The 15406-nt window shown below is 38.3% G+C and overlaps 1 protein-coding gene across 5 annotated transcripts in view; it reads left to right on the top strand.

Annotated features, from left to right (window-relative positions):
- LRRIQ1 (leucine rich repeats and IQ motif containing 1) overlaps window positions 1-15406 on the top strand; it is a 100246-nt gene that overhangs the window by 51373 nt on the left and 33467 nt on the right. For 4 of the 5 annotated variants that reach the window (XM_081878185.1, XM_081878183.1, XM_081878184.1 and 1 more), the window contains 5 exons: window positions 723-812; window positions 3405-3526; window positions 4086-4181; window positions 4935-5014; window positions 9693-9794. In XM_081878185.1, the coding sequence (XP_081734311.1) occupies window positions 723-812; window positions 3405-3526; window positions 4086-4181; window positions 4935-5014; window positions 9693-9794 (490 nt within the window). Of the gene's footprint in view, window positions 1-722; window positions 813-3404; window positions 3527-4085; window positions 4182-4934; window positions 5015-9692; window positions 9795-15406 lie in introns of those variants that run through there. The other variant, XR_014160612.1, reaches the window with a different exon arrangement.

The following is a 15406-nucleotide window of genomic DNA, read 5'->3' as shown; positions in this document are numbered from 1 at the left end:
GGAAGAGAAAAGGTATGGTGAAGAGAAGAGGCAAGGAGGCAGGGGAAGAGAGGTGAGCCGGATTACTTAGGAGGCCTAGGAGAAGGAAAGTGGTATGGAGGCAGCAGGGACTTGAAGAAATGAGACAGAGAAAACTACAGACAGGGGCAAGGGAGCTAAGAAGGAAGCAAGGGTCAAGGAAAAGGGTGGTTGGGCAAATGCATCCAGGAACATTTCTGTACAAATTTTCAGCATTTGTCTGGCATGTTCCTATACTGTAATGGCAATTACAGAGAGGGAGAGGACGTTCTGTATGCTTCAGTAGTGTGTTTGGTGGTGCAACAGCAACCTTTTACAGGCAGAGTTTGGATGCCAGTTGGAAAGATTAGCTCTGCAATTCCAGATGTTGCAAAAAATTCCATTTGCATTTAAAATTTCTGCAGAAGGCAGCTTTCTGTGTTTAATTCTGACTCTGCTGAATAGCACTTTGAAGCAATTTAGTCTAGATTATTCCCATTGGAATTATTATGGGGAAAATCAAATGATATAAATTAATCCAAAACTTCTTTTTAGCGTCATCATAACTGTCCTACAGGTGACTATTATATTAGAATAGAATGGCTCAGAATCACTGAAAGCAGCATGCAACGCGGTCAAAATGGTGCTTTATACAAGTTATCAAAACGAAACTGATATTATCCCTGCACTATTGACTTCATTGGTTTGTTGTTGTTTTAAACCAGGCTGTCATAGAGAAAGAATGGCCAGCTTTGGATTCCACCCGCTTCCTTTCACAAACACTGCTATTCTCAGACCAATTGCCCTCGCCAAAGGTAACATGTCACGGAAACTTTCTTCGTATTTGGCCTTTGTTCATTCCTTAAGGATCTCACTACACTTGGTGTGATTAATATTGCAATTTATTGACTGAAAAAACATAATTACTTTAAGAAGCCTCTGACTTCCTCCTCATCCCCAGATGTAATTTTTCATGTTGCTTTTATTTCATTTGCTTAATTCCCCCCCTTTATTTTTGGATTTCTTTCAACACTTTACTTCACAGTAGCAAAATATATATATATGATGATGTGCCTCAGCTGCACATTTGGCAGTGGATTAAAAATTGCTAGTTGACACAGCGCTTTCAAAAACACTGAAGCCTGCAATATATGGCAACAGCTGAAGATTTTCAGAGCAGCTAAAGATCATTGAACTGTAATGTCTGTTAGCTATTTGATAATCTTTGAAGTTTCAGCTTTCTTTATGTTATGTTTAATTCTCTTTGTTATATGCAATGTGTTTTCAACAATATTTGTACTAGCAATAAGATAGAGAATGGTCACAAATGGCAGACAGTAGTGCTTAAGCATGTTAATTTTTCACTCATTGGAGTAATTAAATGCAAGCCTTACACTCTAGTCCTAAGCATGCTTCCTTCAGAGTGATTTCACTGATTTCAAGTAGGATTCCTTTCCAATTAAATGTGTTTAAGTTCAGGGTGCCGGCCATGCTTTCAGGAATGTAGTTTTAATTTGAATTTCAAACTGCTTCCAGATCATAACCTGCTCACGTCTTAGGTACATTGAGGTGGTTAAGTGCATTCCAGATTATTGCAAAATGACTGGATCTTGTTAAAGTCTGTGGCTGTGATCCAACTAAACAAAATGTGTGCATGGGGGAGAGCTGTGCACACAGACGGCTGTTTCTTTGAAGTTTCCACCAAGGATGCTTATGCTGCAACAAAGACCAGCTTTTTGGTTTAAAATGCATCTTCCTTTTGCAAGATGCAGCTGTGGTTGAAACCTCAAACAAACCTCCGACCTCACAGGGTTCTTTCCTGTGCATATAGCTTACTTGGGCACAGCCTATGAATGCAGTCTGTGTAAAATAAAAGAAGGATGGTCTGCATGTTGCTATTCTCATGGAATGATACTTTTGTTTGCTAATTTTCCTTGTCCGGTTATAAGTCGACGTGGCTTGTCACATGGGTCTATCATACCATGTAGAGTTTCATTCACCAGTGCTAGATACTCATGAAAGCATCACTCATTCACTGAGAAATCTTTTATGTGAAATTTTTCTATTTCTCCATATTTTCTATTTCTATATTCTATTTTCTATTTCTCCATATTTTGCAATGCAGTGTACTTCTAGGACAAATCAAAGGTGCTGGATTTATCTTTTGAAAGCACTTCATGACGTGAGAGCCATATATTTCAGAAGTCATCTCTCCCTATGCCAATTATATTTCTCAGATCATCCCCTGCATTGTAATTTTTTTCTATGGGGAGTGAGAAACTGTGCTTGAAGCAAAGACTTTACAACAATTGTTCAAAGACTTTACAACAATTGTTCAAAAATCTGTGTTGTCTCAGAAAAAGCATCAAGGCTCTTATTTTGGTTGCCAGATTTTATGACTTGCATCTGTCAAATTCTGAAAGCAAATAGAAGTTGTTTTCTTCAGTCATGTTTTTCTTTGTTTTAGGCCACTTCTAGACTGTTGCTGTTATGTAGATTGGATCCAATTGCATGCTAGCAAATTTAGGTTGCACAATTAAAGTAGATTAAAGTAGACTCCTGTCCCATTTCACCATCTGAGGTCAAATGGAGAAGTCCTCACTCCCACCCATGCTGAAGGCTTGCTTAGCTGCGACTTCTGGATTCCAGTGAGATCTCACCGGAATCCAGAAGTTGCAACTGCTTCTCCTTGTTTGTCTGGTGGCAACAGTGGGAGGCCAACCAGGCCCCCACCTCCATGCCACCATGAGAGAAGTGAGGAGAAGAAGCAGCGGCAAGAACTTGTGAGAGCTCCACGAGATCCCACGAGATTTTGCCAGAAGCTGCCGTTGCCTCACTTCTCGTCTCCTCACTTCTCTTGTGGCGGCAGCAGGGGCGAAAGGTGCCCACAGGAGCACTGCCCCTTGGGATTCCGCCACCTGAGACAGCTGCCTTAGTCCACCTCATAGAAGGGCTGGTCCTGCTCTTGCACAGCACCCCCCAACCACCACCATCAAAAAAGTGAGAATTTTTGCACTATGGAAAGTGATAGGAAGTTGCACTAGCAAGTGATAGAACCATTGCTTGATGTGACATCATATAACCTCCCCACAAGCTACCAGAATGAATGTGGATGCTGTATAACTTCCCTGCAAATTTTGTGCAAACAAATCAGGATAAATGTTCAATGAGCAGGTCGTTAGAAAACAATCTTAATGTTTTATTATGCATTGAGCATTTATTAATTTTCTTGTAGACTGCATTGAGGCTAAGGAAAACTCTCCTATAAATGTTGATGGCTCTGATTATATAGCACATGCCTTACTTCTGAGTAGGCATGTATACCATTGCTTTATAAATGTGTAATGTGTTATGTTATTGTCCAAGAGAACTATTTGTTTAAACATTTTTATTCCTCTCCTTAAAAGTATAATGAACCTACAGGATGTGGGGACAATTCACATCATTTAAAGTGGCTTCCACATAAAACTCGGCAGCTTAAGGAAAGACCCAAATCATTCTTGTCAGAAAGCAGTCAGATTAGTAACAGGTAAGTAAATAAATAGCTTTTAATGTTGCTTTCTGTAACTAACCAATTTAATAATCACTGGAAGAGCAATTAGAATCTCTTGTTGCTGTTTTGCTATTTTTAATTCATGTGATTTAAGTATTCAGCACATGTGCTTGGCACTAAAATAATGCAAATCAAATGCAAACAGTAGCTCTTTAATGAGCCAGTGTTTGCTCACTAATTTTTTTAAAAAAGCATAAAATTAAAGTGCTATAAACTGAAGTCATAAAATAAAAAAGTAAAGTATGAAGTAGACATTAAAATGCAGATATCTGCTAGATAAGGGCAGAAGGATTTCTTACAGCTCTGCATTCCTTTGTAGAAAAATCTTGAAATACGCTTTGAGTAATTGGAGTGTAAACATTTCATGTGGAAGTCTGACTTTTATTACTCTCCAAGATAAAGTTCCTGGTATATTAAAATAGATTTTATTTCTGGGTTTCAGAAAGCTTAGGTGCTTGGTAGCACTATAAAAAACTGTGGGGACTTACTTCTGTTACTGGGCTAGCTTTCAAGAACTTTTGCTTGTCTTCCTCAGGTCAGAGAAGAGCACTCTCTCACAGCTTTCTGACCTGAAACTCCCCCAAAGGTCATCACAAAGATCAGAAAAAGAAGAAAAAATTTCAGAAGAATGGTATGTTCAGTTTATCATACTTCCACTTTTAATGGCAACTGTATTCATCAGGACTTGCTCATTTAGGTGAAAGCTGTGTTAGTGGCTGTCACAGCTAATCTGAAACATTTGTGCTGGTGTGTCCGGTAACTTTGTACACCATCCTTGGATCATGATGGACACCATGTAAGATTTTCTGAGACTGAATCAGCATAAGTGATGGTAATAAGAACATAATGTGCAGTTGTTGGCAATGAGAATGGTTTTATTGAATCAAGTTTGTCCATAGTAATACATTTATGAAATATGGTTTGTGTATCCCCGAGATCAGTTGCCCGTTCAGCAGCCAGTGTTGAATGTAATCTTGAGCAATTATGCACACACTTTTCTTAATTTTAGTGGGCTAACGTTATTGGAACCATATAGAGGTCTACAGCCCATGCCAAGGTCTCCACATATACTTTATTTGTAATATGTGCTTTGCTATTGTATTATAGAGAATCCAAACAGCCCTGCATGTGGTATACACATGTAATTCAACATTTTAGGTCCATCCCCTTCTCACATGTCCTTTGCTGTCCCTGAATTCACCCCTCAGTGTCAAAATGGCCTCAAAGACCAATATTTAATGTGATGTGAGGTCTGCACTGTGATGTGAGGAAAACTGACAACTCTTCTGGGAATGTACAGGAGTGGCTTTCCGTGTACCTTCCTGTATATTCAGTAAATGCATATTTCTTGTTGCCTGATGACTAAAAATCACCTTTCTTTTAGGGGTTTTAAAGACATTTCTACTGCACAGTTGATGCTAAAGAGAGCACATAAAATGAAAGCAAAGAAATCTAATAAGCTTGGTAAGTAAACATTCCTGATGAACTATGTGATAGAAGTTACATGTCATAAATAAATCTGGTCTATTGATCTACATCTGGAAAGAGGCCCTCACCTCTTAAAAGCATTGAAGTGTATTGAAAGGTTGACACACCCAAAACTGATTGATGTTCATGGGATTGCTACTTAAGTATCATTGATTTCAAAATAGCTTGCACTTCTATGCACTTATGTGTCAGGTAACAGAATTATTTTGATTTTATCAGCCTTAATTTTGTTTATAATGTAGACATATTCATTTCATATCATCTGGAAATATATGTGGACAATGGTTGCTCTAGATTGTTTATTTAATAAGACAATTCTCAATTTTGTGAATTTTTTAGAAAACAATTTGAAAACATTGAAATGCCAGTAATGTTGACTTCTAACTTCAAGTTATCAATGATGCCACTTTGATATTTTGAATGCTATTTGAAACTCCCTTGCTGATGTTTTGATGTATCATCAGTGTTGAATTTTGTGTGGCAAAATCAAGTATGCCTTTAAGAAATGCAATTTAAAATCTTAAGCATGTGCCTGTGACAAAGGAAAAGAAAATGGAGAGAGCCCCCAAAGAGTACATGCAAGTCCAGGGATTCTCATGGCCTCCCACCCTGTTCTATCAAAATATCCAGAATATCTGGTGTCCAGCTGAATTTTTCACATACATACATCTTGGTGGCCTACATATCATTTGTAATTAATGGAACCCATTAGAGTGTATCATATTTTCTCCATATGTGGTCTGCTTTATGTTACTTATGATTAATCCATTCCTAAATGGTTGTTTCTTAAAGCATATCAAAGTCTGCTGTCCTGTCTTTTGTTGTATATAAAGGACTTCTTGATGTTCTAATATTAACAAGGTTGGGGAAATGAGTGTTTGTACATTTGCTTTCTAAAAAGTGTTAATTTCACAACTAACTGAGAATATAATCAGTATATAAACAGAGGGGTGATCTGGTATAATGGTTAAGAGCAACAGCATTCCTGACAGATGCCAAGTTCCCAAGAGATGCATGTGCATTAAGATAAACGCATGTGCAATACATATGATACACAGAGTTTTGCCATTGCTAGTAAAGGGTTGAGTAACAGCTCCACCAGGTGGTCAAAGGCTGAGTGAAACTGAGGGAATTAGGCAGCTCCCACAATTCAGTTTGCTCCTGCCTTCATCAAAGAAGTCAGCTCCTTCTCTTTTTCTCCTTAGGCTAGCTTTTTGCCTGTTTCCCCCTCCATTTTCCCCCTCTCTGTCTCTGATTGCTCTGGTAATTTTTCACTTTGCCTTTTAGTGACCCTATTTCTTCCTTAGTGCAGCTTTGCAGTCCTTTTTCCCCCTCAGCTCTCTCCAGTCCACCACCACACTTTTCCTTATTGGAAATTTTCCCACCTGTTTTCTTTTCCGGTTTACTCTGTTCTTTCTATTAAAAGAAAGAAAGAAAAATAAAATAATAAAAAGCCATTCCCTCTCCCTTCTGTCGTCTCCTCTCCTTCCCTTCTCATATTCTGGCTGACTATTTTGGAATCAGAGGGTGGATAGTGGCAGAAAGCCTTCTCTTAGCTTCTTTGGTAAGAAGCCTTTTAAGCTACTTCACATCCACCTTCTTACCAGGCATGTGTGTTGTACACTGCTTCAGTGTCTGTAGCCTTTGTACCAGGAAGCGATGGCATCCAACAGCCCTCCTAGTGTGGCCTCTGGCAGCTCTGGCTGTATTGCTATATTGACTTCCTCCATGTTCCTCTCTGCCCGTTGCCCTGGACCATAGACTATGTATTGATAGGCTGCTCAGTAACTCTGCTGTCCATACTCTATGGCTCAAAGCAGCACAATCAGAGAGAAAGGAAAGAGCAGGTGATGACTATTGTCATCTTACTACTCTGATTGTGAGCTTTCCTGGGGCATCTGTAGAAAACAGAATGCTGAACTTAATGGGTCTTTGGATTCATTCAGATTCTTATGCAAATTATAATGTTTGGGTTTGAAGGGACTGCTAAATTCTCCATTTTCTGAAGTCCACCAAATTTGCCTGCCAGTTTAAAGCCCCACAGACCCAAATTATAACTGAATCATACCCCAAGTTTGCTGACATCTGCTATATATTCTCTTTGAAAAGCATTTCTCCATTTCAAGCACAATATGGAGTCGTTGTCTAGGTACATAGTGAGCACTATCCTGAACTCAGATTAGAAAGAAGGCGATCCAGGCTATTTGCATGTTTGTATTCTTTTACAAAGTCTGTCTGTGTTGATGTCTGAAAGTTTGCATGAAGGGAAATTAGGTTCTGGCAAGTACCCAAGTCTTGTGGCTTTTATCAAAAGGAAGGACTCAGGATTAGCTTTCGATATATGCTGTGCTGTAGACAACTGGTGTCTGAGTACTTTGCTGGACCAGTGCTGTCAGGTAATGGATCAGAGGGCTGTTCTGCTTTAATCCATTACAGTTATGAATGTTTATTCAAGCAGTTAAATAAGTTGTGGCCACAGTTTAACCATACCAAATGTGTGCTGTGATTTATTCATCTACTGTGTCCACACCAACTACTTTTCTCTAATATGAGATAATATGAGATAATCGGAAAAGTGTGGGCATGATACTGGAACACTTTGCAGCCAAGGAGAACTGGCAGAACGTCAAAAGATTTCCAAGTGTGGAGAATGCACAGTCTTAATTAAGCAGTAGTCCACAATGTATCACTTTGGTTTTAAACACCCATGGTAACAAAGTGTTATTTGCCATGTCTTGACAAGATAGGAACTGTGTTCCTCATTATACTTTGATTAAGACTGTAATCCTAATCCCTGGCTGGCAGTGGCTGGGCATGATGGAGTAGCACAGTAATCACTGCATCCACAACCCCACTACTCACGCCACTCAGAGTGGAACATGGGGATTTTAAAAAGCCCCTTTCCAGCACCAGCACTCAGACTGGTGCTGCAAAGACGCCTAGTTAGAGCCCAGTGCTATCATGTGACTGTAACAAGGCACACTTCATAACTACAGGATCATGTGTGTCACCCTGCTGCATTTCAGGGTTTTCCACTGGCCACTGTCAGTGGAGGGTGGTGAAGCAAGGCTGGGCTGGGCTGGGCTGGGCAGAGGAACACTTCCTCTCTATCCAAATGCCCGCCAGCACAGCAATTCACAGATTGGATTGGTCTGTAATTCACAAATACTCTGTCATAGTTCTTCTCCCACACCCCCCCCCCCATTTAAACAAAGTTTAACCACTTAAAGCTTTCACTAAAATCAAACAATATATAAATTTTATCAAGGGCTTGTGTCTCATTTTACATTACAGTGCTAAGCACTTTTTCTAGAGCCAAGCCAACTTATCTTTAATGGCACATCATCCAAATGATAGGGTTTAACATTCTAGTCTACATCATATGTAATTCCAGTTTCTGTTACCAGTGCATAATACTGTATAATAAAATACACATTTGCTCCGTAAGAGTAAACCATAGGAATAAAGGCATAGATAGAGTAAACCATAGGAATAAAGGTACAGTTCTGCTGATTTCAATTCCCTACAGGTATTGATTGAGTGGGAAAGGTCCATACAGTTGGCCCCACACACGTAACTATTGTTCACAAACATGTAGTTCTGAACAATGATGGAGACCTTTCCACACCATCGTTTTTGTGTGTGTGTGAAGGGAGCTTAATATGTTTAAATGGAGACGCACCATGGGCATCATCCAGGTGTCCTTGTCCATAGGAGTGTGCTACATGTACAGTGCTGTGTATGAAAATCTCCCATTTCCAGATGATTAATGCTGGCAGATGATTGAAGTATCTGTCACGGATGCGTTAACTGAGATTTCTGCATTGCTGGGGGTTGAACTAGATGACCCTTGGGTCCCTTCCAACTCTACGATTCCATGATATATTTGATAGCACTGATCACCTATTGAGATGGGAGGCAGTCAGTGGAATCAGCCACCTTCCCCCTGAGTAGCCCACAAGCAGCAGATAGCACTGACCATCTGTTTGATACTTCCCACACTTCAGGTACTGGATGTAGTGGAAGTTTTTTTTCCCTCCCCAAAATGAGAGATGTTGCCATTGTAGCACCTTTTCGTATGGGCAAGGGGATGTAGAATTACGATAAATGTAGGGAAGCCTGTTTTCATCGGGTGGATTTGACAAGTAACACACTTTATGCAACATATTATTTGAAAATATTTATTATAGGTTTTCTTTAAAGTTAGCACCAGATTATAGGATGCTTATAATTTCCAATTTTGAAATAGACACCATTATTCAACATCCTCGGCAGTCTCAACAGGTCAGTCTAGTTATAGAATATGTAGGCTGGGCCTACTCAACAGAAAGTGCAGCTTCCAGCTAGAAGATTCAAATATTATTTTAAATATACAGATTTTAATTGGCATTTTGCTTTACCATGGAAACTGGCCCACAGAATAATTGGGCCATGGAATAATTGTTTAAGATATGTCACACAAATCAAAGTGATTTCCTTTCTCTTTTCTTTTTAACTCTTTAATGTTAGAAATAGTATATTTTCCCTTGATAATGTAAAACCTACATAGATCTCTCCCCCCCCCCTTAATAAATGGCTAAAAGGCGAATACTTCTTTTAGGGAATGAGTGAGCAAGATCTGACCTTTTGATTTTAACTTGTTCATGTCGTCTAGACCCAGCTGTGCGCCTGGCGTTGTTCAAAAACAATGAAAATAAACATCCCCCTGTGAAACCACCAAAGAAGGCACAGACTGCAAAAACTGGTTACTTTGAAGGTATGCAAAGGAGTTTCGTTTTATGTTTGACTTTTTTCTCAGATCTTTCGAAATTATGAAAATCATTCAGATGTATGGATCAATTTCCTTAAAATACTTCTTTTTAGATTGACAATGACAAACAGTTTAATTCAGATAATGCAGATCTGCTGTCCACTCCCACCCCCTTGAACACGCACACACACAGAGAGAGAGAGAGAGAGAGAGTGTACCCAGGTGGAAATTTTAAACTTCAGTTTATCAGAGAGCCTAACAAAGTAATATCTTCATAGAAAATATATTTCCTTTATTTCTTGATTGTTTGGAATCGCAGGAGGCAGGGTGGAATTTAACATCAGCAGCAAGTACACATATGTTATCTGTTAAAAGGGTTGCTAGTTTTGAAAGGGGATGCCCTAGGAAGTGAAACAATTAGAACACTTTTTCATTTTTGTTAAACTGGAATATATCACAGTAGTGAAAAAGTATAAGGAATGAGACTACCAAATACATAGTATGTTTCTTGACTGCTTCTTCTCATTTTGACTGAATTATCAGTGTTAAAATAAATCCTGACACAATAAGGAAGAGAAATAATATATACAAAATTGTATCTGGCTACTAGATATGCAAGGGTTTTTTACGGTATTCATAATCAAATGTGGCTAACTTGTTTTGTTATTTTCATATTGCACACATTTGTGTTTCATATTTTTAGGATTTAAATATTCTTCTTCTAGTAACAGATAGAAATTGTAGTGGGGGACATTTAGTACCTGTACTAAAAAGTCCAATGAATGGATCAGACTAAAACTAATTTTAACTTAGATTTATAATATGCCAAAATAATTATTTTGAGCTGACATCCAGTTCTTGCCTTGCTTCAAATTTTTCATACTTTAGGTTTTGTAGGATGATAGCAGCAAAACTCAGTAGGAGAATAGAGATAGCTGGACAGGCATATTTATCCTGAAGAGTTTAAACAGTGTGTGATATATTTATTTATTTATTGTCTTACATAAATATTGCATTTTTCTCACTTTAAGCTGAAATAAATTTCCAAAGAAGTAATTGAAAATTTGTTTCCTTAAAAGGCTACTCAAAACTTCATGAAAAACTCTTTATTATTGTTTTCCAGATATTTACCCTTATTTTTCAGATTCTGTGCACGTTTAGGCCCTGTTGCAAAGCAAGACAGCATGAATTAATTGCTTTGTTTCTTTAAGACAATGCTTGTTTTTTATATTCTAGAAAATAGTATAGTACACAAACTTCTAACTGGGGAATTGACACAACAGGGAAGTATAGAAGCAAATTATTTCCATAGGTATCTTTCTCTGACAAGGACATAAGAAAGAAAGTGATGCAGGTGGTATCCATGGCTTTAAATCCATATAGTTCCTGTGCACGTGCAGACTTTTGAGTATGCAGAAATAGCAATAGAAGTCAATGCAGCAACCTCAATATAAACTCGTTATACTGTATGGCACAGTATCCTTTTGTCTAGGAGATGCTCTTACCATGGCCATTTTTTTCACATTGTTATCCAGTTTAGTTCAGCTTATACAGCTTCTTATGGTAAGCAAGCATCATACACATGAAATGCATTGTTCTTTAATGATGGGGAAATGATGGGGGGAAAGACATCTCTGGTGTTTGTTTGTTTTTAATGTATTGTCCAATTAGTGAATTATGAAACATTTTTATAATAGATAGAAAGGATGCTTGTAACCCAATTTATTTATTTTTTTAATAAATATTTATTAAGGTTTTTAGATATAAATGCACAAATAATAAACAATCTTACTTCTGTCACAGACATAATTTCATCACTTCTTTGGACTCCCTCGCGTCTCCCGCTCCCATTTACATCGTTAAAAGTTTTTTCCAAACAAATTATCAGCTTGTTTACAATCTCATGTCCACTCATTCAAATATAATCTAGCACTTCTTCCAAAAAATTTTATATTTTCTTTAGTCTCACTTATCATCAAATTTAAATCTAATTTAGTGGTGGCCAATTTTTTATAATCTAGCATCCTTCTTAACATTCAACCAAATTACAATGTTTTTGTAGATACATCTTGAATTTCTCCCAGTCTTCCTCCATCTTCTCTTCTCCCAGATCACGGATTCTGCCAGTCATCTCGGCCAGTTGCATATAGTCCATCAGTTGCATCTGCCACTCTTCCAGTGTGGGTAGATCTTGAGTTTTCCAGTTTTTTGCGATGAGTATCCTTGCTGCCGTTGTTGCATACATAAAGAATGTTCGGTCCTTCTTTAACACCTTCTGGCCGACAATACCCAGAAGGAAGGCCTCTGGTTTCTTAGTGAAGGTATACTTAAATACCTTTTTCAGCTCATTATATATCATTTCCCAGAAGACCTTCACCTTAGGGCATGTCCACCAGAGGTGAAAGAATGTTCCTTCATTTTCTTTACATTTCCAACATTTATTATCAGACGAATGGTATATTTTGGCAAGTTTAACTGGGGTCATGTACCATCTATATATCATTTTCATTACATTTTCCTTCAGAGCATTACATGCGGTGAAGTTCAGCCCAGTGGTCCACAACCTTTCCCAGTCCTCAAACATAATGTTATGCCCAATGTCCTGTGCCCATTTTATCATAGCCGATTTAACCATTTCGTCTTGTGTATTCCATTTTAACAGCAAGTTATACATTCTAGATAGTACCTTGGTCTTTGGTTCTAACAATTCTGTTTCTAACTTCGATTTTTCCACCTGGAACCTCTTGTAACCCAATTTATTGGGTCAATGAGATCCTACTTTAATAATAGTCTGTATTGTTTAGATACTGGTCTGATTTACACTAAGCCAAACCATGGCTTATTATGAAAGAGTGAGTGTGTGAGTACTCAGATTCAAAAACATTACTCCTTCACTCCTCCCCAAGTCCTGCTGCTGTCATGCTGCCTGGAGCTAAACCATGGTTTGGCTTAGCATTACGTCTGAACATAGGCTTGTGGTTTGTCAAACCACATCAAACCACGAGTTGTCATTCTTGGTTATTATTCGTATTTAGCCTGAGGGAGAAAAATGATGAGCCTAGGTTTGCTTGTCACTAAGGTGAACTATAGCTGCATTCCAGGAAGCATGGCAGCAGCAGAAGTAGCAGCAATTTTTCCACTGTTCATTCGTTCACAATTCACTATAATTTGGCCTACTTTTAAGTGTAAACTGGCCCATTGTATTCTTTATGCAAAGAAATAGAATTTTCATTTCCAAAGTACTTCTCTTCCTCCTCCTTTTCTTTCAAATGTGAGGTCAGTGGTGGTAACCAGAGATGAGGCCTTTTCCATTGTCTCTCTTTGGAATCCCTGGAGCTGCATCTATATCTTGTTGGTGGCAGATGAAGACTTTTTTATTCACCTAGGCATTCTTGATCAGTGATCTATCTTAATTTTTTTATTTTATTCCGTTAACTTGTATGGAGACCACTGGTTGTTCTGTTATTTTAGAAGCTGGATATAAGTATTTAAAATAAACGTAATTATGTTTTAAAAATAAAAAAGCTTATTCTGGATAGGCAAGACTGAAACACAATGGAAGGATCACCTCCTTTATTGTTGGAGAATATATGGAGTATAAAGTAGCAGAAGTGAAGAGAAAAGGTTTTACAACTTTTGTATAGTCCTTTGGGGTCAGCGAAGAGGGCTAATTTGGGGGGGGGGAATACTTATTCAGTATATAATGTCAATTACATGTATGAGATCCTACTGTTTAACTAATAACTATGTGTATACATATGCATTATATACGTAATCAGACTTTGATGTTGCTGGATATGAAAATGCACCACAACTATGTCATGTACTGCATCTTTTTTACATTTGTTAGAATAGGGGAGGATAATCATTGTAATGAGAAGCACATTGCAACCAACAGTTATAGAAATGAATTTTCTGTGAAGATCTACACAAAGAATTTCTGACAAATCCCAGCCATCTACTGTAACAGCACAGATAGTACTTGAAACAATGCACCAGTGGCTCACTAACAGCTAGAGATAGATGCCAAGTCATACTTTCACAGTCTTGACCTCACATTGATTCAGCTAAAGCTGTTTCAATGTGTATGGTAAGCCAGCAAAACTGCCATATGGGGTGTAGTGCAAAACGTTGTACAGATAATATTAATTATGGGAACGGCATGCTTTTACCATAATACCAGGTTCGTACTGATCTCATATGATGGAACATCGCAGTTTACCATTTCACCAGCACTGTTACTGCCCCATCTGATATTTAACTCCATTCATTGCCAATACAAGACCCACAGCTAAACTTGGTATCATTGACACGTGACACAAATATACGGTACCTTTAAAGATATAAAAGCCACTGGATATTTTATATCTCTCTAAGTGATGTACAATATAAAAACAAACAATATCATACAAATAAATGTACAATCTAAAATAAATAAAGTAGCAGTATAAAAGCATGCAAAACCAACAAAAAATGGGAATTTGGGTGATTCAAGTTCACAGACACACATGGAGGGAAAACAATCTATTTTTGAATTCCACTTCTGGCCTGGTTTTGAACTGAAACAGCTTTGGTTGCCTTGGTAGACAATCCAAGCTGGGAACGAGGGGGAATAAGTCCTGGTAGGTTCTCTTGCTCTCATTCAAGACCACTGACCATGATATCCTTCTGGACTGACTGGCAGAGATGTTTTGCAGTGATTCTGGTCTTTTCCCCCAGAAGGTACTGTTGGAGGTTTCCTGTTCAGTGTGCCGTATGGTGTCCCTCAAGGATTAATTCTGTCCCCCATGTTGTTCATTGTCTACATGGAACCACTGGGAGAGGTATTCCAAAGATTTGGAGTATATTGTCATCAATATGTAAATGACACACAGTTCTATTTCTCCTTTCATCTAATATGAAGCAGGCTGTTATGGTTCTGAACCCATGATGGGGTGGTATTGGGCTGGATGAAGACTAACAAATTGAAGCTCACTTCGAATAATGGATGTGCTTCTGGTCAGGAGAGAGCTACCCTGGAATAGGGATTCAACCTGCCTTAGATGGCTTGAAAAATCAGGTTTGTTGCTCGAGCAAACTCCTGGATTCAGCTTTATATCTGAATTACCGGTTGGTAGGTGGGCCAGAAGAGCCTTTACTCAGCTTAGGCTGATATACCAGCTGTGCCAGTTCTTGAGGAAATCAAACCTGGCTTCAGATGAAAAACCATGCTTTATACGCTGAGCTCCGTTGAAGAAATGAAGGATAAAATGGTAATAAATAAACAAGTCGATGTTTTGGTAGTTGTATGCTATGCAGATATTTTAATCTCTCTTGCTTTTAAGTTGAACTATGCAAATATTTAGCCTCCTGATCAGAAAATATAATCATTTTCCTGGGGGACCACAGTTTGCTTGGTATTCTAAGAATTTCAACATTCGTATTTTCAAAACATCTAACCTGTTAATGACTGCACTGTCTTCCACAGGCAGACTTCTGCTTACATGTGGTTTTTAGGATTACATCTGCAGCAGCACTGCATTGCTCTAACAAAGTTTTTGCTTGTTTGTTTTTCACATTCGAGCTTTTAAGAACAACAGATCTGTCCTGCTGGATCAGACCAAAAGATAGGCTACGTG

This window comes from Podarcis erhardii (assembly GCF_964252035.2).
Source record: "Podarcis erhardii genome assembly, chromosome: 10".
In the NCBI taxonomy this organism is placed as follows: Eukaryota; Metazoa; Chordata; class Lepidosauria; order Squamata; family Lacertidae; genus Podarcis; species Podarcis erhardii.
This window is presented reverse-complemented; position numbering and strand designations above follow the sequence as displayed.